The sequence below is a fragment of the Serinus canaria genome, chromosome 1 (assembly GCF_022539315.1).
Source record: "Serinus canaria isolate serCan28SL12 chromosome 1, serCan2020, whole genome shotgun sequence".
NCBI lineage: Eukaryota > Metazoa > Chordata > Aves > Passeriformes > Fringillidae > Serinus > Serinus canaria.
In genome coordinates, this window is record NC_066313.1 from 15,504,004 (window position 1) to 15,528,882 (window position 24,879).

General features: G+C 47.4%; 1 protein-coding gene across 2 annotated transcripts in view; it reads left to right on the plus strand.

Annotated features, from left to right (window-relative positions):
* Positions 1 to 24,879, plus strand: part of CLPB (caseinolytic mitochondrial matrix peptidase chaperone subunit B) — a 73,765-nt gene that overhangs the window by 12,237 nt on the left and 36,649 nt on the right. For both annotated transcript variants that reach the window (XM_009095420.4, XM_050974283.1), the window contains exons 3-5: positions 3,150 to 3,236; positions 15,028 to 15,131; positions 19,283 to 19,411. In XM_009095420.4, the coding sequence (XP_009093668.4) occupies positions 3,150 to 3,236; positions 15,028 to 15,131; positions 19,283 to 19,411 (320 nt within the window). The remainder of the gene's footprint in view (positions 1 to 3,149; positions 3,237 to 15,027; positions 15,132 to 19,282; positions 19,412 to 24,879) is intronic.

Here is a 24,879-nt window from a genome sequence, read left to right on the forward strand (position 1 = left end):
AGCCCTGGCACAGGCTGCCTGGGGCAGCAGTGGAATCCCCATCCCTGGAGGGATTTAATAGATGTGTGGATGCAGCACCTGGGGACATGGGTTAGTAGTGAGCTTGGCAGTGTTGGGGGAATGGTTGGACTCAGTGGTCTGAGAGGGGCTTTTCCAACCCAAATGATTCCATAATTCTGTGCCAGCCCCCTGCGGGGGCTCAAGGCTGCTCCTGTGCAGCTCCCCAGATGAGTTTACTGGGCCACTGGGTAATGCAGGAGCTGCAGCTTGACCAGTGTTAGCCATATGCAGGGCTGTGTTGATCCAAACCCTCATAAGGCTGTAGGTGAATCATCCCTGCTCTTCATCATGCTGCTGGGTGGATTTTTAGGTATTAAACCACATAGAAAAAGGAAATAAAAATTGGATCTGGAGTGGATTCTGTGTGAAAATTTGTTCTTCAAGTGTCAGACTTCTTTGGACCAAGGTCCTGTTGTTGACCTGCCAGATAGTTCATTACCATTGAACTTTAAATTGTAACCCTGGTAAAGAGAGCATAAAGCTTCTTTTGGTGCTGTGGTAATTTACTGTGGTCACAGCCTCCTGAATCACAGTTGGAAGCTACAAATGGAGGCTGCCAGTTATGATTCTAGTACTTCAACTATTAGGTTTCTGTCCGAGTGATGAACAGTTCAGAGCATCCAGAACCACAGCACTAGCACTGGCCACTCCTTCTGTCAAAAAAGGGTGGTCAAATTGTCCACTCAGACCCATTCCCTGTGTATCATACCACCACTCAAGTCAGAAGAGTTCACCAACATGCTTCTGTGTAGGGCTCGGCTGAAGCCATCTGCCTGTTGGCTCTCAAGGCTCAGTCTCTGTCAACTAAGGCAGGTAGTTCAGCTGGAGAGGAACACAGGCTTTTTATTCACATGATGTTTATCTGGCTGGTTTGTCCAGTCAGTGGGGTGAACTGCGTTCAGCTGTGTTTAAGATACCAGCCAAAGTTCAGGCATTGCTAGATGGAAATAACTTTAGGATTATCATACCATGTTGTTGTAGCACTGAAAGGTTTGGTTGGGAGGGAGCCTCAAGACTATCTAGTTCCAACCCTTCTGCCATGGGCCTTCCACTAGACCAATGTGCCAGAAGCCCTGTCCAACCTGATATTGGACACTCCCAGGGATAAGACAGCCACAGCTTCTTTGGGCAACCTGTGCCAGGGCCTCACCACCCTCACATCCAAGAATTTCTTCCTGATATTCCGTCTAACCCTGCCCTCTGTCAATGCAAAGCCATTCCCTCTTGTCCTGTCACTCCAGGCCCTTGTCCAGGCTCCTCTCCAGGTCTTTTGGAGCCCCTTTAGGCACTGGCAGAGGCTCTAAGTTCTCCCTACAGCCTTCTCTTATTCAGGTTGAACACACCAGGTGTCTCTGTATATGAGTGTATTTGTTCCTTGGGATAAGTAAGTTTCTCTTTAAGCTACTGTGAAGGTTTCCAGTGAGGTGGAGGAAGGTTGACAACACACCCTGGGTATATCTGTGAGTGTTCCCTGGACCAGCATTCCTGCTTTCCCTTTTTTTTTTTTATTGCCCCAACTGTAGAAAGAGGAATATGGTTCGTTTACCTCCTTTTCACTCATTCCATCCTAGCACTCTTAACCAGTGAGAGTATTGCCATGAGAGCAGACCAAGGGTGAGGAATTCGGAAAGGCTGTCTGAATTCAGATGTGTACCACTCTAGGTCCTTAAAGAGGTGATCTGACTTGTTCAGTGCCTGCAAGCAGTCACACCTGACCTTGACTTTCTTGCCTGGGATTCTGGGCAGAATTTTAAGACTTCGAGTGTGGTGCTTGCACAGGTGGAACATGGCTGCTGTGTTTACTTGTGTCTCTCCCAGCAGGGAGTTTAATGACAGCTCTTCCATGTTATACGTGTGTGGAGGATGCACTGTGCAAGGACAGCGTCACCCAGAAAGGAAGATGGTAAAGCCTTAATATCTGAAAAGGGAGAAGGATAAACCAAGGGGTAGAGAACTGCTGACTCTTGCATGGTCCACCCTCCTTTCTAAAGCCTGACCCATGGCTTCCCTGTCTTGGTACTGACAGCACCTTGCTCCTGCAAGAAAAATGGGTTTGTAATCATGGATTTGTTTGTGTAGAGGGACCTTTTACACAGGCAGAAAGTGATAGGACAAAGGGAAATGTCTTCAAACTGACAGAGGGGAGATCTAGATTAGATATAGTGAAGAAGTTCTTCCTTGAGAGGGTGGTGAGGCCCTGGCACAGGTTGCCCAGAGGAGCTGGGGCAGCCCCCTCCTTGGAAGTGTCCAAGGCCAGGTTGGACAGGGCTTTGAGCAACCTGGTCTAGTGGAAGGTGTCCATGCCTATGGCAGAAGTGATGGAAAAAGATGGTCTTCAAGGTCTGTTCTAGCACAAACCCTTCTGTGAATCATTCTATGATTCTATGATTTGAACGTGCAGGGTTTAGAGTTTGTCTCATTTAACTTGAGCACTGTAAAATGTGTGTCTCAATTCTGAACTTCTTTCTTCCTTGTGGTGTGCAGAAAGAACTATCATTTCATACTGTCTGGGTTCAGCACGTTTTAGGTTGAGCTAAAGTACCTGCTGCAAAAACCTGTCCCTTGCCACTATCTTGCAAAAGCTGAGAAAATTTTGGAGACATGAGGATAGTTTGGTTCCTAGTATTTTTGGGGGTTGTCTTATTTGTTCTTATGCTGTATGAGAAAACCATGAAGTATCTGGAGGTGGCATGGGCTTTGGAGGTCCACTGAGGTGCTTCTGAAACCTAATGGGTGCTTTGCAGCCAAAGAATTCCAATGTCACTGGAATACGGGTTTATCAGTTTTGCTACTGAGTGGTTCTTTGGAAATTAGACTGAATAGAATAAATAAGTAAACAAACAAACAATACAAAAAGCAAGATGTTGGCATTGCAACCTTTGAAAGGAGTAAGACTGCCATCACCTGAATGTTTGTTTAAGTTTGGTCACCTTTGAGAACTGTATTGAATCAACTTCATGTTGGGTCTTCTGGGCTGTGCTGGAGCAGGTGCCTGCAAAGTAAAACATTCTGCTTTCCCTCATTAGCTCCAGGATGCTTGAGGTGCTCTCTTTGTATCTGTTTCCTGAACATATCTCTCCCCTTTCCAGGTTGCTGGAAGAAGGCACAGATGTGAATGCAAGGCACAAGCTTGGCTGGACAGCTCTCATGGTGGCAGCCATCAGCAGACACTCCAGGTGTGTGCATCTCACATTGTGGTGACTCACTTCAACCTTTTCCTAAAGTCATACTGACCTCTGTAGAAGGTTCTCATAAAGTTTGGGATGTGTTGTGAAGCTTAACCCAAGGGAGCTTGTCACTCTCCTTATGCCTAGTATGTGGTGTGACAGATCAGGGCAGGCTGCTCCCCAGTCCCACGGATGTGCCAGCTGAACTGATGGTGCCATTCCCCACCAGCTCTCAGGTTTTGGCCATGGATGAGCCCATACCTGTGGGATGTTGTTGTGGTGGGTACCCCACCAGCCAAAATCACTCCTGTAAGAGCTGTCTCATATCTTCTCAATGGTGATGGTGTCACTGGGGCTGAATGCTGTGCCCTTGCTCCACAGTTCCCATGATGATCACTCTGGCTTCTTGTAACCTTTTAAAGACACTCCTAAATATATTCAGTCTACAACTAAATTCAATTAGGTTTTTTTATTTAAGGAAAAAAAGAGAAAAAGAAATCCAATTTTGGAAAATGTGGGACAGACGGGAGAATGAGCTTTGATGTTACAACCTCTCAGGGATGCTTTACTTAGTCACAAGTTCATAAGCAAAAAAGCTTAATTACTTGGGAAAACACAGGATTAAAGCAGTGCACAAAGGCTGAATATCCGCTCTCGGGTGACACTGTCCCAATCCATGTGCTGAGTTCGTGTGTGGTGCAAACTTTGATGTGTGCTATGACAAGCTGAAAGTCGTGACCTCCTCAGGGAGTTCCTTAAAACAGGCCCAGAGGTGGGGGCTTGTGAATGTTTGTTTAACTTTGATGTCCGAGCAGCAACGGGCTCTGTTATTTGCCTGTCCATGAAGGGATGGGCTTGGGAGCCTCCCACCTTTCCCGGTGGACAATGGTCAGCAGCAGAGTGTGACGACTGTTGACCATTCCAAGTGACTGGTGAAGCAGAACAGGACTTCCCGAGTTGCAAAGGCTAAGGGGAGACAGGGAGAAAGGCTGTTCATGGGACAATAATTACCTAAAATCAGGCATAAAATCAAGTGGAAATGCTAATGAAAACATCTTGACAGTAAAAAATGTGTGGACTTCAGGCTGGTCCCGTCTGCGAGGGCAGAGTCATCACCACGTCCATCTTTGTTGTGTACCTGGCCAAAAGAAAAAGGGTTTGACTGTGTTGGGCAAATTCTGTTTATTTTTCCCACATTTTAGATGAATACTGACTTAAAGTGAAAATTAAGAAGACCTTGAATACCTGAAGCTCAGTATAACTTTTCTCCAGATAGCAGATTAATTAGATACTGTTGGACTCGGTGATCTTAAAGGTCTTTTCCCACCTTTGTGATTCTGATTCAATCCTTTCTGGAGGCAAACATAAATGTAAGCTCATTCCGTATGTAACAGCTCCAGCATTGTGCCAGACAAGGTTTTGGCCCTCAGTCCTGTTTCTAGACTCGTAATGTCCACAGTGCAGAGTGGAAATGCATTGAGCTGGAGCATGACCCACAGAAAGTTTGAAATTCCTTACAAATGGTTTGCTAATGGACCTAGTCCACAGGGTGAACTGTGTAACTGAAATTAGATGTTGTGGCCAGGGTGTAATGGGGAAGGGAGGAGTCAGAGGCACAAGGATGCAGGATGGTTTTGTTTATAGAGTGTGGTCCCTCTGTAAAAGGTTATGCTCTAAATCTGCTTTCTTCAGCCACAGCAGCTGATCTCAGAATCAGAATCATGGGTTGGAAGGGACCTTGAAGGGACCATCCAGTTCCACCCTTCTGCTGCGAGCAGGAGCACCTTCCACTAGACCAGGTTGCTCCAAGCCCAGTCCAACCTGGTCTTGAACACTTTCAGGGATGGGGCTGCCACAGTGTCTCTGGGCAACCTCTGCCTGAGCCTCACTATTCTCTCAAGGTAGAATTGCTTCCCTATATTCAATCTAACCCTGTCCTCTGGCAGTGTGAAGCCATCCTTCCTTGTCCAATTGCCTGTGTAATCCACCTGATGTGATGGATTTGAAGTTGTTATGACACTTGGTCCTTCGCCCCTCAGGCCAGCAGCCTCTGGAGAGGTGAGCTGGGCTGTCCCTGGCTCTGAGATGGCTGAGGTGCAGCCAGCTGAACAGGACCTACAGGTACTGTTTTCCTGCAAAAAGATCAATGTCATTCCAATGTTTAACTTACTGGCTCTCTCACCACTTCCTATTTTATGGCTAATTATACCTCCACAGGTTCCTCAGCATGGTTTTGAAGGGCTGGGATGCTGGGAACTGAGATGAGTGTTTTAAGCTAATAAAAAGGAAGCCTTCATCCTCAGCACCTTTCCAAAGGTGTTTTTCAGAGAGGAACGATCTTTTCAGTCTCCACTGTGTGCTTGAGATTTCTGTGACCTGTCCTTTAGCTTTGTCATGTTTCCCAATTTCCACAGTCCTCACTCTTCCAATTAGACAGCCCCAGTCCATCTGTTTAATTTAATTCCAGAGGCACTGCTTTAATGATTTCTGTCAGTTGCCATCAGCTACAAGATGAAATCCAGTGTGCTGGAAGGCGAGTTTGGGGTCCATCTTTTCTTTTTACAGCAAAACAATGATCATCTTCTTCCTCTTGGAAATGTCTTGTATCCAAAATGTGGGGAGGCATTAAGAAGCATTCTGCAATATTGCCATGGATAGGTCTCCAGGAGGAGACTGGTGTCTGCCTGAGAGGGGAGATACTGTAGTGGATCTAGTGGAGATGGGTATTTAGGGTTTCTTCTTTACATGAGACAGAGTCAATGTCCAAATTATTTGGCTCCATGATGATACATGTTGTAACTGGGCCGTGGGCTAAAGACACATCAGCTGTGACCATGTTTACAGCAGCAAAGGAAGGTTTTATGCTGTAATTCCCATTGCTGTGGGAATTACCATAGCATTGTCATATTTTTAGTATTTAAGCTTTAATTAAATGCATACTCAGAGCTTTGTGGGGTTTGTGCATTTGTTAAAATAAGCAATAAAGCTATCATAAATGAAACCCCAAAGCAGGTAGGACTTTAGCTGTATGTCTGTAGAATAGTGACCTTTTCTATATCTGGTTATCAGCTACTCCGGTTTTTATCATTTCCCCAGAAATAAAGTGACAGTGAAATATCAAGTCATCTTCTCAGCCTCCTCTGAGGCAGAGAACTACTTTTGTGGTAGGGGAGACTAAGGCACAGAGCAGCATGGAAAGTCTGAGTCCCAGTGGGATAAGTTTGAGTAGTTCTAAAATATACTGGAACCTGCTTCTGCTCCCATTCAACTGTATTGGCACAACCCCTGGACAGCAATTCTGAGGGCTGGAGCATGAGCATGAGTCTGATGAGGAGTGGCTGAGGGAGCTGGGAGCCTAAGCCTGGAGAAAAGGAGGCTCAGGAGCAACCTTCTCACTCTGTAAAATTCCCTGACAGGGGGGTGGAGCCAGATGGGAGTCACTCTCTTCTTCCAAGTAATGAGGGACAGGGGAAAAGGGAAACAGCCTCAGATTGTGCTATGGGAGCTTGAGGTTGGCTATTAGGGAAAATTCCAAGCCTGAAAATATTGCCAAGCCCTGGAAGAGACTGCCCAGTGCAGTGGTGGGGTCACCATCCCTGGAGGGATTTAAAAGTCATATGGAAGTGGCATCTGGGGACAAAGTTTAGTGGTGGCCTTGGTAGTGCTGGAGGAACAATTGCACTCAATGATCTCAAAGGGGTTTTCCAACCTAATGATTCTCTGATTCTGTGATTTTAGGGCTTCCAAAGTTTTCTGCATGGCTCAGGTGGTGGGGAGGAGCACCTGGGTGCACTCACAGGGATTCCTTTCTCAGAATGCAGTTCAAGCCTGTGCAAAGCTCCATAAATGCTTTCACAGTAGCAGCAGCAGCAATACCCATGTTTTAATTGGACAGAAGTGCTCCAGCCCTCAGAGTGTCATTTTGCTCCCCTCTGGACTCACTCCAGCAGCTTCACATCCTTCTGATTTTGGGTGGCCCAGAGATGGAGGCAGCACTGCATGTGGGGTCTCACCTGAGAGGAGCAGTGGGTCAGAATTGCCCCCTCCTTTGCTGTCCATGCTGTGGGATCAGCCCAGGGCATGGATTTCTGACAGTGCACTGTCAGGACATGTTGAGCTTTGTCTTCCTGTTTCACTGGGGGCTTTAGCCCCCAAATTCCTCTTGACTCTTCCCCACATCATCTACTCATCTTCATTTTCTTTTTGCAGCTTTTACTTCCTGCACACCCTTTCTTCTTCTGCCTTCCTCTTCAGGTCTGGATCTCTTTGCATTTCTTCACCTTTGCTTCTCAACACTTTTCTTCTGGTAATGACCAATGTCAAGTGACTCCTCCCTGAGTCTTGGCTCTCCTTTTCCTTCTCTGCCTTTCTGTGAAGATCAAAGGAGATGTGCATTAAAGGCTCTTCCGTGGAGCCAGAACCAGCAGGGCTTGGGCTAGCATGGCCTTGACCCATCCCTCACCCTCCTCCAGCCCTCCTTTAGGGAGAAGAGTCAGGAAGTAGTTTGTTCCTTGCCTCCATGTACATTGCTGGGAGCTGTACCTCATCCACATGTGCATTGAAGATACGGTGTGGCTGTTTGTCATTGGTAATGACAATTGCTTATGCACTGTGATATTCTAGTGGGTTTGTTCTGAGATTGGTGAAGGGTGACTGATCTGGAGCTGTTCCCTGTCTACAGGCAGTGACATGATGAACTGGTGCAGTCTTGTTATCTATATTAGGTACATACATCTGTTCCATGGGGGTTTTTTCACTCCTTTCACTTTAGGCAAGTCATTCAGAGCTGTCTGCAGTGGAGCTGGAGAAATATCTGAGTACCTTTGGAAGAAGATAGTGCCCAATGTGTCACCTGTCAGAGAGCTGAGGAGTTGGGCGTGGGTTTCAGCTGTGATGACAGAACGTTTGGAGGGCCTAATCCTACAAACTGGGGTATTGACTTTCAGCCATTCCCTTTCTGGGTGTTTTTGATGAACAGTGACCACTTGGCTGTTCCTTCGGCTGTTGCTCACACCTCTGCCTTGGCAGCACCCCCATCTCAGACCCCGGGGCATGAGCATCCCTGTTTTCAGGAATGAACACCCTCTGATGTCTTGCAACTCGGGCACAATGTGATACTGTCAGTTTAGCAGGTTCCTCCACCTCTCCAGGCCACAGAAATGGCTTCTCTTCGCATTTTCTTACTGCTCCAGTCAGGGAGCAGGGCTTTTAACACTCCTCAACTCCCTTGTGTGCTTTCACCAGGCCTCTGAAAGATGATTCACCCATATCACACTCTTAAAGAAAACTGAAGAAAATAGCAATTACCACCCTTGAAGATTTGGGTTTTTCCCTTTTTTTTTTTTTTTTTTTTTTTTTTTTTTTATTCCATAGTCCCTTTTTATTCTTTTTTGAGGAGTCAATCATTTTCATCTGGGTTAATCATAACACATCACAGCGCAAGGGGTTGCTGCGGCTGCCTGGCTTTCTGTGCCATCCATAGATGTAAACATGCTCCTGGGAAGGCACATATCCACATTTAGCTTCATCTGAGCAACAGTTCCTCCCAGCCCTCCTGCTGTGCTGAGTTTTACAGTTAAGATATAACCACACAAGGATCTTCTTTGTGTCCAGGCAGGACATGTGGCTCCTGCCAGAGCCCAGGGCAGCCGCCTATCAAAACCCAGCCAGGCGTTTGCATTGTGCTGATAACACACGGTCATGGGGATCACCAGGCTTCTTGGTTCACCAACCCCAGCTGCCGGCGGTGGTCCAGGCATAACATCTCTCTTGACGCAGCCCCAGTCACCTCCCACCATCTCACCATTGATTTCCCCACCCCCTGTATTGTATTTATGTATTTATTTATTGAACAATATGTTAGTCCAGCCATTACAAGCAGAAAGCACTTTCCCCAATCGATTGAACTGCCCAGCCAGCTCTAGCTCAGCATTGCCCTCTGAGTCATCACCAGGGTCAATTTAGATTTATATTCATGCTGATGAATAGGCTCTGCCTCTAATCCAATCAAAACTTGATCAGCAAATTAAAACTCAGCTTGTTGAGGCTGTTGAACCCAGGTGAATTATGGAGGGAGCTGGAACAGCCCAGGTGGACAGTGGCATCCCACTCCTTCTAGGATCTGGTGTAGGGTGTTGTTCTGCTCCAGTGTCTCACAGCAAGAGGAAGGACACAAAAAGTGTATGGGCCAGAGAATCCTTCATTTGAAACTCACTCACCATGGGATGGTGTGGGTTTGGAAGGGCCTTAAAGCTCATCTCATTCCAATCCCCCTGCCATGGGCAGGGACACCTTCCACTAGACCTTGTTGCTCCAAGATCCATCCAACCAGGTCTCAAATACTTCCAGGGATGGGGCAGTCACAGCTTCTGTAGGCGACCTGTGCCAGGGCCTTGCTACCCTCACAGGGAAGAATTTCTTCCCAATATCCCATCTAACCCTGCCCTCTGTCACTTTGAAGTCATTCCCCCTTGTCCTGTTACTCCAGGCCCTTGTCCAAAGTCTCTCTCTGGCTCCCTTGGAGCCTCTTGAATCACCAGATTTTGCAAGTCCCTTCCTCTTTTCCAGGAACATTCACATGCTTTGCATCGCTGAGCACAGTTCCTTTGCATTTTCATGGCGCTGTTCCCTTTCCTACAGGGTTACTTGCTTGAATGTCCCATTACCTGCAAATTGGATAAATGCAATTAATAGCTGTGATTCCAGGAGTGTAGCTGATGGACAAATGCTTGGAGGGGTCAGCACATCCCAAAAGCAGGAGATGTGATTGAAAGATGATTGGAGATGCAGGCTGGATGCGTGATGTGTTGTTATTAGACTAGTGCCAGTATTTTGGCACAGCAGATTTTGCCAGGAAGTGATGATATCAGTGCTTATTATTAAACTTGAGCCTCCCAGCCATCATAAGAGCTATGGAAATGTTTCTTACCACAGGGAATATGGTACAGAGGGTAATTCACAGGGAGAGCAGAGCACCCTGCTCTGCTTCCACCCTGCTCACTTCTGCCACCATCACCTGCTACACCACTCTCAGACCACCTTGCATCTAGCAGTTGTGGTCTTCTGCTCAACTTCTCACAGAAGGTCACTTCCCAGAGAAGAATTCTGAACACCTAGGCAGCAGATGAAAAGGACAGGGCTATCCAAGAGCGCATGGAGGTAGTATCTGACAGAGTAGATGGGAAGAAGAACGCTCATTTCAGTGTAGTCACTGAGGGCACAAAAGGCAGATGGATGGAATTATGAGCAAAATGACAAATCCTGTTTTACCATATTACTTGCTCGGTACCTTTAGCTCACTCATGGTCCGCAATATTGTGGATTAAAGTCCTACACTGGGACTTGGGATCATTTCCCTTAAAATGAGGCACATTCAGGGACCTGGAGGTATATCATAGCCTGTGTGCTAAAATTGAAGTAGAAGGGTCTCTTTGGTAGCCATGAGAATGGGGTCCAAGAAGGGTGGTTTGACCATATCAGAACCTGTGCTTCCAAAGACTTGAGTGATCCATGAGGCTTAGCTGCCTGGTGGGGATGCTGGAAAACCTGACTGCAAGAATCACAGTAAGCCAGCTGCTAGGGCAAGATCATCAAAGGCTTAATTGAAGCATATAATTTCTTGCCTGAAGGAGTTGTCCAGCCCTGTCACTGCCAAGGCAGTGGCTGCCCAGAGCAGTGGTGAAGTCCCCATCCCTGGAGGGATTTAATAACCATGAGTCTATGATGTTTTCTGTTTAGTAGGTAGATGTCCATCTCTAGCAGTACGGAGGTTGTCAATACAGGTCCCATAAAACAGCAGGACATAACCTGCCCTGCCATCTTCATCCTGCACCTCCTGCTTTCATGCAGCGTCTTTGATGCAGTTCTCTTGATGACTGGGTTGACCACAGTAGCACCAAGTACTGGAGATGCAGGATGTTTCCAGAGGAATACAGCACGATCTTCCAGAAGAACTTTGCACAGATCAGTGACGTGTGCTAGAGCTTTCCCAACTAAAAAGACTGGATGTGGTGCATCTCCCTCTGTTCCACAGTCTTTGACAGATGGTGCAGTGCCAGACAGATGCTCAGGGTAGGTCTATCCTACCTAATGACCAGAAGTGAGAGAGCCTGGGCGGGTGGCCTGTGGCCACATCTATTCTGGATGTCCCAGGCCACACACTTGGCTTCACAGGGCTTTTCTTGCAGCCAGACCACTTCCCTGCTTTGCATTTTGCTGCAGCCATAGAGGGCAGTGGTAAAGGTCCAGGTTCTGAGGCAGAGGTGGGAGTGGAGCTAGGCATGCTGAGCAGCCCTTCCTAGAGCTGCTGAAGGAATTTCAGGATACATTTTGTGCCCTGTTCCTTATCAAGGCTCCTAAGGTAGTCCAGAAAGATCTGTGGGCTTGTTGTGGCACTCCTACATGGGATGTCCTCGCTGATACAGCCTTAAGGAGCAGTGTAGCAAGATAGTGTAGATATGTCTCTTCTGAACATGGAGCAGATATTTGGATCAGTGTATTTTCCCTGGCATCACATTGTCTGTTCTCAGATCAGTGTGGCCTGGAGGTGGGCAGGGGGTGCACTACCATAGAGGCCTGAGGATGACACAGTGAGGTTGTCTCACTGGCACTGTACTGAAGATTGTGGGTTATCTCACACACTGACCCTTCAAACAAAATCAAAACTACTTAGTGAACTGAGAGAAAACTCAGGCTCATTGAAGAGATTTGTGTGGTAGAGAGTGAGCACATCTGTGATGAAAGGCTGCTCTGGGCTTTGTGGCTTCCACTGCTGATGTCTGAAAGAAGGTGAGGTCTTTCTTGACATCAAGAAAGATGTCAGCCTATTGGAACAAGTACACAGGAGGCCATGGAGGTGCTCCAGGGACTGGAGAGAGACTGAGAGAGGTGGGGCTGTTCAGAAGAGAAGGCTCCAGGGAGATCTTAAGGCCCTGCCAGTGTCTAAAGAGACTCCAAGAGACCACCTGTAAAGGGACTTTGGACAAGGGCCTGGAGTGACAGGATGAGGGGGAGTGATTTCCCATTAACAGAGGGCAGGGTTAGATGGGATATTGGGAATATCCACTCAAGAACTTGTGCATTGCAGCTTCTGATGACTGAAAAGGGGAAGGGCCATAATTGGAAATTGCTGTTTGCGGAATAAGAGCCAGAACCTCTCAACCTAAATATTATAGAACAAACAATATTGTCAAAATATGGATATAAATGAAATATGGATATAAATGGAGTACAGATGTAAATGAGCTCTGTATGCTCACAAGGATTGCCTGAGAGTGGAGCCAGGTGGGGGTCAGTCTCTTCTCCCAGGTAACAAGTGACAGGACAACAGGAAACAGCCTCAAGTTGCACCAAGGGAAGTTTAGGTTGGTTATTGAGAAAATTTCTTCCCCAAAAGGGTTGTCCAGCTCTGGTACAGTCTTCCCTGGGGAGTGGTGGAGCTCCCATTCTTGAAGGGTTTAAAAACATTTTGGACGTTTGATATAGGGATGTAGTTTAGTGGGGAAAGATGCCTAAGATTTTTAGCTTTTTATATATTTTATATATCTGTATCTTTGTAGATTGCTAAAGCATAGCTGTAGCTTCTAGTATTTTTCCTATCTTTCCTCCCTACATTTAGGAATGATAAGGTAACCTTATAAACACATTCCTAAGTACTGTTTAGTCTTATTCCAAGAAGAGAACCAGCTACAAGGACATACTCTTTTCCAGTCAGAATCTGGACCAGACATAATGGAAGTGGGGTAGAAGAAACCTCTGGAATGCTTCCAGTGGAGCAAAAGTCCAGCAATTATTGCCTAACCAACTCACCTTTTAATTGGACAGTATATGATAAGCACACTAATCAACTAACCTTATAAAAACTGTAGAGTTACTATACCACATGCAGTTTTCACCACATTGTGTACCTGAAAGCTTTCAAGTAAAGATTTGCTTTTATATTTACTGTTGGAAAGATCTGTTATATTTTCCAGGTATCAGTGAGTGACATGCTGGGGGAACAGTTGGACTCAATGATCTTAGAGGCTTTTCCAACCTAAACAATTCCATGATGCTATGTCCTGCCCCTGGTCTTGGGGCTGTGCTCACTAGAGGTGACTTTATAGGTGGTGAGAAGTGTCCCAGTGCTAGTAAAGAGCTGGCCTCTGCTATACCATGCTCAAATAATAAGATAACCACCCTTGATTCTGCTAATGCATTTACAGGGTAAATGGAAGAGGAGCTTAAGTTAAATTCCAGATGTGACTTGACAAGCCACAGCCTGCAGGTACATGTCAGGCTGTGGCGCACATCGCTGTCAGTCTGTGAGCCATGTCACTGGTGATGAATGCTAACAAATGAGTTACTGTCTAGTTGTCATGGGAAGCCTGCATGCTGGAAAAAAAAATTAAGAATTAACTGGCTTTAAGCTGCTTTCAGAAGGAGTGAGAAATTTAATTCTGACCTGATGATTGTTTGGATTCAGAAGCAGAGGGTGAGGACTTCCACACCTGAATGGTCTCGGCAGTGCATCCCATGTCCCACTGCAGCGTGTTCATAAGGTGCAATATTTGCTGCCAGCTCAAAGTCCAGCATGTCCTGGACTGATCCCCTGCTCCATAGGCAGCAGGGCAGGGGAGAAGCTTCTGACCCTCTGCTCCACTCTGACAAGACCCCACCTGCAGAGCTGCATCTGGCTCTGGGTTCCAACCTCAGAAGTATGGGAAGCTGCTGGAGTGACAAGGTGAAGTGGAGTGAAGCTTGGATATGCCAAGGAGGTGCTCCAAGGTCTGGAGCACCTCTGCTCTGGAGACAGGCTGGGAGAGGTGGGGTTGTTCAGCCTGGAGAAGGGAAGGTTTCAGGGACACCTTAGGGCCCCTTCCAGTGTCTAACAGGGCTCTAAAGTTCAAATCATAGAATGACAGGATTGTTTGGGCTGAATGGGTCTTAAAGCCCATGTCATTCCACCCCCTGCCATGGGCAGGGACGCTTGCCACTAGTTTGCTCCAAGCCTCAGTCTGGCCTGGAACACTCTCAGGGATGGGACAGCCACAGCTTCCCTGGGCAACCTGTGCCAGGACATCACCATCCTCACAGATAAGAATTTCTTCCTGATATCCAGTGTATCCTCTGTAAGTGGGAAGCCATTCCCATTGTCCTGTCACTCCAGGCCCTTGTCCAAAGTCTTTCCCCAGGACTTTTGGAGCCTGGGGAAAGACTTTAGGCCCTAAGGGGCTCTAAGGTTCTCCCTGGAGCCTTCTCTTCTCCAGGCTGAGCACCCCCAACTCTCTCAGCCTGTCTTCTAGAGGTGCTCCAGCCCTCTGATTATCTTCAGAGCCTCCTCTGAACTGCTTGCTGTGGAAGTTGTTTGCCACTTCTTATGGCAGGATGGCCCCTTTAGTATCAGAGGTGCAGGTACTGTACAGTTGCCTCCCAAAAGCAATGTAGTTTTGCTTCACTTGATCTGCAGAGTGGTACAGTAATCTTCCTTTTTGCAGGGACAGGGGTGGCCTTGGAGCAAAGGTCTGTGTCTAGGAATATGCCTTGTGCTAGAAGCATGTTCTCTGCTTGTCACCTCAGAAGGATTGCATATGTCTACAGTGTCACCCCTTCCTCCAGTCCCTCCCCCATATCATTCATTTTAGCCTATGCTGGTGGAGCTCTATTTGATGAAATGTTCAGTTATTGTTGTGGGTTAACTTCCCTGGAATGTTAACATTCCCAGGAATATTTGAAGAGGGCTTTCTGAGCACTCCTCAGTCTCTGAAGGGCTTCAATTCCTCATCTACTACTTTTACCTTACTTTCCTTCTGTTTTGTGACAGTGTGGTAAAGGCTCTGCTCACAGCTAATGCAGATCCAAACCTTGGGGATGATTTCAGCAGTGTGTATGAGATTGCCAAAGAAAAAGGTCTCCATTCCTTGGAAGGTAAGATGGCTTGTGTGTAGCTACCGAAATTTGCTTTTCAGGTCCCAACATTTTGTTTCCTGATCTGACCTCGTGGGGCTTTTTTAGAGTTTGTTTCATCTTCTTCCATTTAAATGCAAAGTAATTGATGGCACTTGGGTGAATGTGTGTCTGAAGAAGAAAGAAACATTACATAGAAATTATATAGAAGCAGTCCTTCAATTTACTAGAGATAAACTGGTTTTATATAGCCAGAGCAAAATACAAAGTCATAGATAGGAATGTCATTCCATTGACTCACATGCAGCCACATCTTGGGGAAGGGGAAGGGTTCAGGGCAGTGTATTCCACCAGCAGCCTTAATCCTGATCTTATTAGGAGCTGTGAAATGCAGGCAGACTTGGCCAATTGAAATAAAGCTGAATGATGCAAGTGCTTGCAGTGACTACAGTTGGGTTTGGGCAGGCATCAGTATCAACTCTCAGCCCTAGATGACTTTCCATGGAAACAAGGTCATTTTCTGCTGAGTCATGTCATCTCATTATGGATATTCTTGGCAGATCTCAGTTTCCATGCTCAGCCCTTCATTATCCTTATCATTGGTTGATGCAGACTCAAAATCATAGAATCATGGGATGGTTTGGGTGGGAAGGGACCTTTAAAGCCCATTCAGTCCAACCCCCTGCCATGGCATGGATACCTTCCACTAGGCCAGGTTTCTCAGACACCTGCTTTGTTTATTCAGACCTATTTAAATTTCCCAGATGGTTTCTACTTTTCATGACAGTAAATGGTGGTAAAATTTTCTTGGTTTTATGATTATCAGGATATGTCTGGATTCTAGGTGCCCAGCTGTGCTTTGGAGCACCCAGCTGCATGTTCAGAGATTCTTCTGTTCCTCATGCTGGCAGGAATGATAGTAGGACTCAACCCCTCCTAAAATGTCCCTGTCTTTCCTTCCCCATCCCAGAAGCCTTTTCTCTATCCAGGCGCTATGCTGGCCTACCAACCTTACCTCTGAACTGGCAGCCCATGGGATGTTTCCCAGACATCCCCCTTGCCCTGCCAGAGCCCAGCCAGAGCCCAGCCAGCCACTGGGACTTGCATTCCCAGGTACGCCTGCATACACAGTGGCTGCTTTTGTGTGCTCTGACTTGTTTGGAAGTTAAACCTTGTTCCAGATGCTCTGGGTGGAAAATGGGAGGAAATCACACAGTTTGTCCAGAGCCTCAGTCTGTACAGCATGGTTTGCAGAGCCTGAGTCATAGAGTCATAGAATAGAATAATGGAATTATTTCAGTTGGAAAAGCCCGTCCAGACCGTAGAGTCCAGCCATTCTCCCAGCACTGCTGAGGCCACCACTAAACTGTGTCTGCAAGTGCCACATCCACATGACTTTTAAAACCCTCCGCAAATGGGCAGACAGTGCCAGGGCTGAACAACTCTGTCCATGAAGAAATTTTCCCCAATATCCATCCTGAATCTCTCCTGGCACAGCTTGAGGACATTTCCTCCTGTCCTGTCCCTTGTTCTTTGGGAGCAGAGCCTGACCCCCACCTGGCTCAACTCTCCTGTCAGGGAGATGAGGAGAGTGAGAAAGTCCCCCCTGAGCCTCCTTTTCTCCAGGCTGAGCCACTGCAGCTCCTTCAGCCACTCCTCACCAGACTTGTGCTCCACACCATTCCACAGCTCTATTGCCCTTCTCTGGACATGCTCCAGCACCTCAATGTCCTTCTTGGAGTGAGGCATCCAGAACTGAGCCCAGGTGTGGCCTCAGAGCACCCAGCACAGGGTCACTTCCCTCGTCAGGCAGCCACACCATGGATGCTACTGAAGCACAGTGACATTATCCACGGGCCTGTCTGTGCTTTTGACTTGGTGCTAAGCTCTGTGAAAGCCTAATGAAGGTGTAATATTTGAACCTTTCATAAAGCACAGGTTGAGTTAAGAAGATGGAGCCGTGAGGTGACAGCTTTGACAGGACATTATTCTGTATTTTTAAAAGCTCCCTGCTCTCATCCCTCACTGTGACCCACCCGTGCAGCAGACATACTTCTTGATGGGAGAGAGAGTATACATAGATCATATCCCTATAGCAGGGAATGTAAAATGTATGAAACTGCATTAAAAAATGAGCAATAGAATGCCAATACATAATGCATGTACATAGACTTTATTTAAGATAAAGTGTATCAACCAAGAAAGTTAATTGTTTTTGTCTGCATTCATCCCTCTCTAATGTTATATATTTTGGGGTGAAGAAAAGATAAGGCCACTCCATGAGAAGTTGCATTAATTCTTTGGTTGACATGTTTTATTAAAAAGAATAAATTCAGTTGTGTTTTTAAAAAGAGAGAGAGAAACTGCCTTTGTTTTTTTCTTTTTTTTTAGACATTTACATATTTCGTGTATAAATATTTTTTCATAAAAACATCCAAATCAAGAGGGTGTGCTCCACAACCACTGCACAAAATATATTACAGACATTTATATGGATGGCAGGAAGGGAGACAGAGGGCTGAAAATTTCCAGGCACCCAGTGATGGATGGTGGACGAGGCTTCCCCTGACGCTTTATTGAGTTTCCGATGATTATCTTTCTCAGAGACATTTTTTACAGATGACGGCCGAGCTGTCACAACGGACCATGGGGGAAAAAAACCAACAATAATAACACTTTAATCTCTTTACTGCGCTGCTCCCTAGTATCTCAGATTCATCTTCCCTGACGCACGCAGTTCATTATCCTGCTCCTCCCTGGGTAGGAAATGACGACAAATAAATATACATACTCACCCTGTGTGCTTGGAGAAAGGACCCAGGGAAGGAAAGGAGCCAGGGCATTAATTGATCTTCCTGGAGGGACTGTGGTTCATTAGTGGAGATGCTGGGCTTGGACAGCATCAGGTATTCATCACAGTATTTTCTCTCATCTGAACTTTTGAATCTCCTAGAAATCTTTTGATGGCTCTTAGGAGGGACGGTGAAGAAGTCCCTGCGGCCCATCCATTTTCCAGCTCTGCTTGCTTTGCCATAGCACAGTATAAGAGCACTTGGGAGCTCTCCCTGTCCCTGGATCTGGGTCTAATGAGTTTTAGATCCAGACCCTTTCACCAAGGAGTTGGACGCACCTCCAGGAGCAGAATTTGGCCCACCGGTGGGTGGTGTTCATTTGAATGGAGACAACACATGCCAATTCCACCATCACTCATGCTCCATGGTGGGACAGGTATTTAAGGGCCTTCCTCTGGATAACCTGTGCCTTTGTCTCACCACCCTTACAGGGAAGAATTTCTTTCCAGTTTTCAATCTTACACTGCCCACTGTCAGTTTGAAGACATTCCTACTGGTCCTGTCACTATCTGCCCCTGTAAAAAGTCACTCCGTCTTATTTTTTTTTTGCTGATGGCTAAGGCAAAGAGTTTAAAATCCAGGTTTTCTAAAGCCTAATCCTTAAACCAGCTGCAGGAGAGCAGTGGTGCTGCAGACCCTTCCTTCAGAGCCATGCCCTGCTGAGACACAGGGACTTATGTGCTAGAAACTCCAAAAATCAAGAATTTGCTTAAAGGTCAAGCCATAGCGGGGCAGCATTCATTCCTGTCACAACTTCCCTTCTGTTTGTTAAAAACGTTATTTAGATTAGATATTGGGAAGAAAATCTGCCCTGTGAGGGTGCCCAGGCCTTGGCACAGGTTGCCCAGAGAAGCTGTGACTGCCCCATCCCTGGAAGTGTTCAAGACCAGGTTGGACAGAGCTTGGAGCAGCCTGGTCTCATGGAAGGTGTCCCTGCCTATGGTAGGAGGGTAGAACCAGATGAGGTTTAAGGCTTCTTCCAAGTCAAGCCGTTACCCTACAATAAATGGCTGGAAAAAGGCTGAGGTCTTCACTCAGGTGTTCTCCACCCACCCCCTCCCCTGCCTGGGCACTGTTTAGGCAGTCACTGGGATACATGGAAACCATGTTGTCCTTATCTCTACTGCATCTCAGTGGAGTGGGGGCAATGGCCACCAGAAATATCCACTGGGGTCCTGGTAGTCCCAGAAAAGGTCACAAAGCCCTTTAGAAGCTTCCTGCCTGGTGAGGGGTGGTGGGTCCATGCTGCTGCTCCACATCCATATGAGCAGTTCTGTAGTTATGTCAGTGAGCTGAGCTTTCACTCTTTGTCGCCTGCAGTCCTTGTCACCCGAGAGGATGACTTCAACAACCGTCTCAACATCCGAGCCAACTTCAAGGGCTGCACAGCTCTACACTACGCAGTTCTGGCTGATGACTACCTGACAGTCAAGCTGCTGCTGGATGCAGGTGAGTTTTGTAGTTCTATCCAGCTCATGGGCCAGGAGCACTTCTGAGTCAGATCATCCTACAAAACTGTCAGGTTTAGACACAGGCCGCACTCTGTCACTGTCACAGTTTGGTGTGATTTGCTGTTTGCTTTCATCTCTTTACTTTTTAGTTTCTGTGTTCCCGTTAATTTCCAGTGTTTTTTCTCCATGTGATTTTGGTGGCTCTTCTCACCTTAGTCATTGAGTTTTCCCTTTCCTCCTGCAGTTAAACATCCAGGGAATCATAGAATCTTGGAATGGTTTGGGTTGGAAGGAACCTCAAAAATCATCCAATTCTAACGCTCTGCCATGGGCAGGGACACCTTTCACTAGATCTGGTTGTGCCAAGCTGCATCCAACCTGGCTTGGAGCACTTCCAGGGATGGGGCAGTCACAACCTCTCTGGACAGCCTGTGCCAGGGCCTTGGCACCCTCACAGGGCAGAATTTCTTCCCAATATCCCATCTAACACTGCCCTCTGTCACTGGGAAGCCACTCCCCCTTGTCCTGTCACTCCAGGCTCTTGGAGCACTCTCCAGCTCCTTTGGAGCCTCTTCAGGCACTGGCAGGTGCTCTGAGGTCTCCCTGGAGCCTTCCTTTCTCCAGGCTGAACACCCCTCACTCTCTCAGCCATCTCCAGAGAGCCCTTGGAGAGCTTCTGTGACCTCCTCTGTCCTCACTCCAGCAGCTCCACACCCGTCTAATGCTGGGAGCCCCAGAGCTGGACTGGGTGCCCCACATGCCCCCACTGGTCTCTGCTTAGTATTTTTTCATTTCCCACCTGCAGTATTTACTCAGGCCATCTGTCATATCCATCATGTCCCTTTGTGGAATGGAAGGGTCCCTGCTCTGCCAGGAATGGACCTGCTCTGTAGACAAGGCACAGGATAGGTGCTGATACCCAGATGAAATGGGGAAGCTCAAGTACTGTGGGACCGGGGCAATGCAGCTCTTGTGAGAATTGGTCGGAATTAGCTTATGCAGTTACTGGTCCTCCTGCTTAAATCACAGGGCCCTTCTCCTCACAGAGCCTGCTTCACTGTCTTCTCTTGTATACTCACCTGGGCAACCTGTTCAGTGCTTAGCTGTCTTCATGGGGAAAAAGCTTATCAGCACTAGTGGAGTAGAATGAGAAGATGCATTTAGCCAACGGAACAGGAATGTGCTGCCCTGGCAACGGTTTCTATATGTACCCTCCTGCTGTTCCTTCTGGGATGGTATTTGTGACTCTTGTGCTGTTCCCCAAAGCTGACATTTGCTTAGTGTGTACCTGCACATGCACAGTGTGTCAGACCACCAAGCTGGTCTATAGTTTTGCTTTTGTCCAGATGTGATGTCTTTTGTCCCCAGCATTCCTTCTCCTCCAGCAATTTCAACAGCTTTCCTCCTGCGATGTCCCCGAGGTCACCTGGAGATGAGCCAGCCACAGCAATGCTGTCCCTGCATCAGCATACTCCCTGCTGGCAGCATACACCTGCCTCAGGTGTATGCTGCCAGCAGCCTCTGCCAGGTGGAACATAAAGTGGTCACCTGTCACAGCCTGGCCCTACCAGAGACAGGCTCACTAGGGTCTGGTTGGCCAGATGCTGATTTTTGCAAATATTTGAGGAATGTTGTAGTCTTTGTGGTTTGGGCATCTCAGAAGTTAATTCTAGGGAAGTAGACAAGTATGTAATGGTATGATGTGGTCTCATAAGGCTCACTCTTTAAGAAAGCAGCTAAAAAGATAATAGAAAGTAGCATCCTGTGATGGCTAAACGTCCCCAGATGGGATGAGGAAAATTAATTGTGGCAACATTGAACCTTGATACTCATCTGTATTATGTGCTTATTATCTTTCACAAATACTAATATAAGAGTGAAAGGGTGAGATTCTGTAGCACTGAACTCCAGGTCAAGGTTTCTCTAGGAGCCTTACAGATACCAGAACCCCAGCTCTTGGCCATAAATTAACCCAAAATCAGAGGAACCAATGAAAGAAATTCTATTGCAAAGGCAGGGCTCCTTGCAGGGAAGAGAGCTGAAAAAGCAGGCAGCTGCTCAGGAAGCTGTGGAACTCTGTGGACTTGGTGACTGAGAAGTCTTCAGACAAAAATACTGCCCCCCTCAAGTGGGGTCCACTGCATTTTTCTGATATAGAAGCCCCCCTTGGTGTTCACAGCATGTGTGGGCATTGCATGAACACAGAACCTGACAGAGTCTCAGAGCATCACTCACTGCATGTTTGTTGCATGATCAAACAGCACCTGCTCAGGGGTCCCTTGGCCATGGGCGCTGATGGTCAGAAGGTCTCCAACAAGACCTCTGGGATCCCACAGTTGTGGGCAGGGATGCCCACAGGAGGAGCGGAGCAGAGTGGAGCGGGCTTTACCTGCTTGAGCACCGGGTTGTGAATGTACAGACCTGGAAGGGCTTTGCAGGAGAGTGCAAGGGACTCTGGAGTGTTACAGAGAGTGGCAGTGGGGTTGAAGGGCTGGAAAAGTCCTTGTCACAGCAGTATTGGGAACAGATCTGTGCAGAGAGTCTGTACTGGAGGCTGGACAGTGTTTGACATATGTCATGGTGTGAATCATAGAATCACAGAATGGTTTGGACTGACCACTCCCAGCTTTCCCAGCCTGTCTCTGGAGCAGAGGGGCTCAGCCCTCAAAGCACCTCTGTGGCCTCCTCTGGACTCACTCCAGCATTTCTAGATCCTTCTGTTGTTGGACCCCAGAGCTGGAGGCAGCACTGTAGGTGGGGTCTCACTGGAGTGGGGCAGAGGGGCAGAATCACCTGGAATAGCATTTTCTACAAAGATACCTGCTTCTCATTTCTGCCTTGGAAGGCCTCCTTGCATGACACATCTTATCAGTTGATTGAAAGTACCAGGGCAGCTCCTTGGTTACCCTAAGTACAGGTAAAAGATGGGTGCGAATAACTGAAGTTGGCACTAAAGAATATTTCCATCCTGAATAAATCATTGTAAGGAGTAAGTCTACCTTATTTCTCCAGTTGTGCCCTACTTAGCTCTAAGTACTCTTCCAATCCAGGCCTCACTGCACAGAGGCAACTGTTCTTTTTGTTCCAGAGATATTTCTGTATCTGTCCTGGAGCCACTTCCATCCCTGTGAATGGCCCTTTCTCTGTCTGGTGCCCACAGAGAGTTCTTTGTTAGTAGCAAAGTGTCTCAGCTTGAAAGAACTCCCTTGGATCTCAGGAAAAAAAAGCATTTAACAATCTGTGGGACTGTGTTTGTTTGGGTACAAATGGAAGGATTGTGTGAAATCAAAGTAAAAATTCAGAACTTAGCCAGAGGATGTGATGGTCACTCATCACTGTTCCGTTCTTAGTCCAGCCCCACAGAAATCCTTTTGGATCCTGTTTAAGAACTTCAGAGTTTATTTCCAACTGGAAATCCTTGTCTTGTAGAGCATGTCCCAGTGCTCAGATCCTGGAGACAGCAACCCACCGGTGGGAATCTCCATTTGGCAATGATGTGGAATTGCCATTGGAGCCCCTCCCAAGGTTGAGTTCACAGTGCTCCTCAGATTAATAATCCCTGTTCACCGTCCGCAATACCCACTTGCCCTTTGCAGTCATGGTTTAGGATGCAGGTTTATGAGGATTATTTGCTAAATGTAATAAACTTCAGCTTTCTGACAGGTGGACTCTGAGCTGCTGGGGTGACAGCAGACCCTTCCCTGCCCTTTCAGCAAGTTTTGGGTGCTGGAATTGGAATTTCCTGATGGGTGCATGATAGGAGTATTTCAGGGCATTCACTGGAGGCGTTCCCCTCCTCCCGGTCCCACGCGATAACAAAGCGGGGGATCCCTGCATCCTCGTCAGTGTAATCTGGGATGAATACATGGCCAAGGGTTTTCGTGTGGAGATCGAACACCGTTCAGCCCTTTGTGAGGGTAATGCCCCTGTGCTGCCATTGACATCGCACACAGGGTGGCTCCTGGTTGCTGACATGGAACAGGCTCCCCTTGATCTCTCCCTACACCTGCCTTTTACTAACTCTTCATTTACTCTCCCTCTAACTTCTCTCGCTGGTGCTCTGCCCTCGGGCCAAAGCCATTAACTGCCCAGCCCCTCTCTGCTCCAACCACTTCCCTACCCCCCTGCTGTTTTTAAGGGAAGCCCCCTGCACTTGCCCCTCACCCCACATCCCTAGCCTTTTGTGGCCCATTCAGTGACTCGCTTGACCCTTCCAGGACCTTATAGCCCTTTGGTCAGCATGTGTGTGCCCAGCAGACCGCGAGATGAAGTGGCAGCTCTGTTGTCCTTTCGGACAGTTGTTGGTGACATTTCACAGTCCCCTGACCTGAGGCGACACCATAAATGTCGGTGTTTGGGGAAGGGGTGGGTGAGCACTCGCATCCGCAGAGTGCACCAGTTGCTACTGCAGGCACAATTGATTCCAGGGACTTTGTGTTTGGCTCAGAGGAAGGCAGGCAGGGTCACCAGCTTGCTGGTGACAGAAATCCCCTTGTTTAAGAGGGAGCTTTTATTATGTCAGAATTTAAGTGAAATAGCCAGTATTAAAAGGTGCAGCTTTCTGGCAATGGCGTAACCCTGCCATGGAGCATAGCCAACATCAACCTCCCTTCTACAAATGGTTCTGCTCCAGAATCTGTTGCTGAAATGCAGGGAGGCACTGATTCATTTGTCCAGAGTCATGGAGATTGTTCAAGGGCTGGAGCCCCTCTGCTCTGGAGAAAGGCTGGGAGAGCTAGGGTTGTTCACCTTGGAGAACAGAAGGATGCAGGGCCACAGTGGAGCACCTGCCAGTGCCTAAAGAGGCTCCAAGATAGCTGAATAGGGACTCTGGATAAGTGCATGGAATCACAGGACAAGTCAGGGCTCCCCACTGAGAGAGGGCAGGATTAGACAGGATATTGGGAAGAAATTCTTCCCTGTGAGGGTGGTTAGGCCCTGGCACAGGTTGTCCAGAGCAGCTGTGGCTGCACAATCCCTGGGAGTGTTCCAGGCCAGGTTGGATAGGTCTGGGAGCAACTGGGTCTTGTGGAAGGGGTCTCTGCCCATGGCAGGGGAGTGGACTGAGGTGGGCTTTAAGGTCTGTTCAGCCCAAACAATCTTGTGATTCTGTGATTCAGAGCTAGGGACAGCACTGCTGCTGCTCAGGGATTTGCCCTGCAGGTAAATGACCCTTCTCCCAGCATGAGAAACTGTTCCCTTTTCACAGCCTTGTACTAGGAAGAGTTGTCATAGCTGTGGTAACCTTTCAGTAAATTAAAGTTACACTAGACAGAGCACAGAAGAAGATGCTGCAGGAACTGTCTTAGGCTGGAACTTACAAAATGCAAAATCAGAATATTGTGAGCACTTGCCTATGTATACACCTGAGAAAATAGGCACAGGAAGAAGCGTAGAAGCAAGGTTCCCTTGGTGTGTAGCAGCTCAGCTGCTATTTTTCTAGGATCTCAAAATTAATTTCCAAGA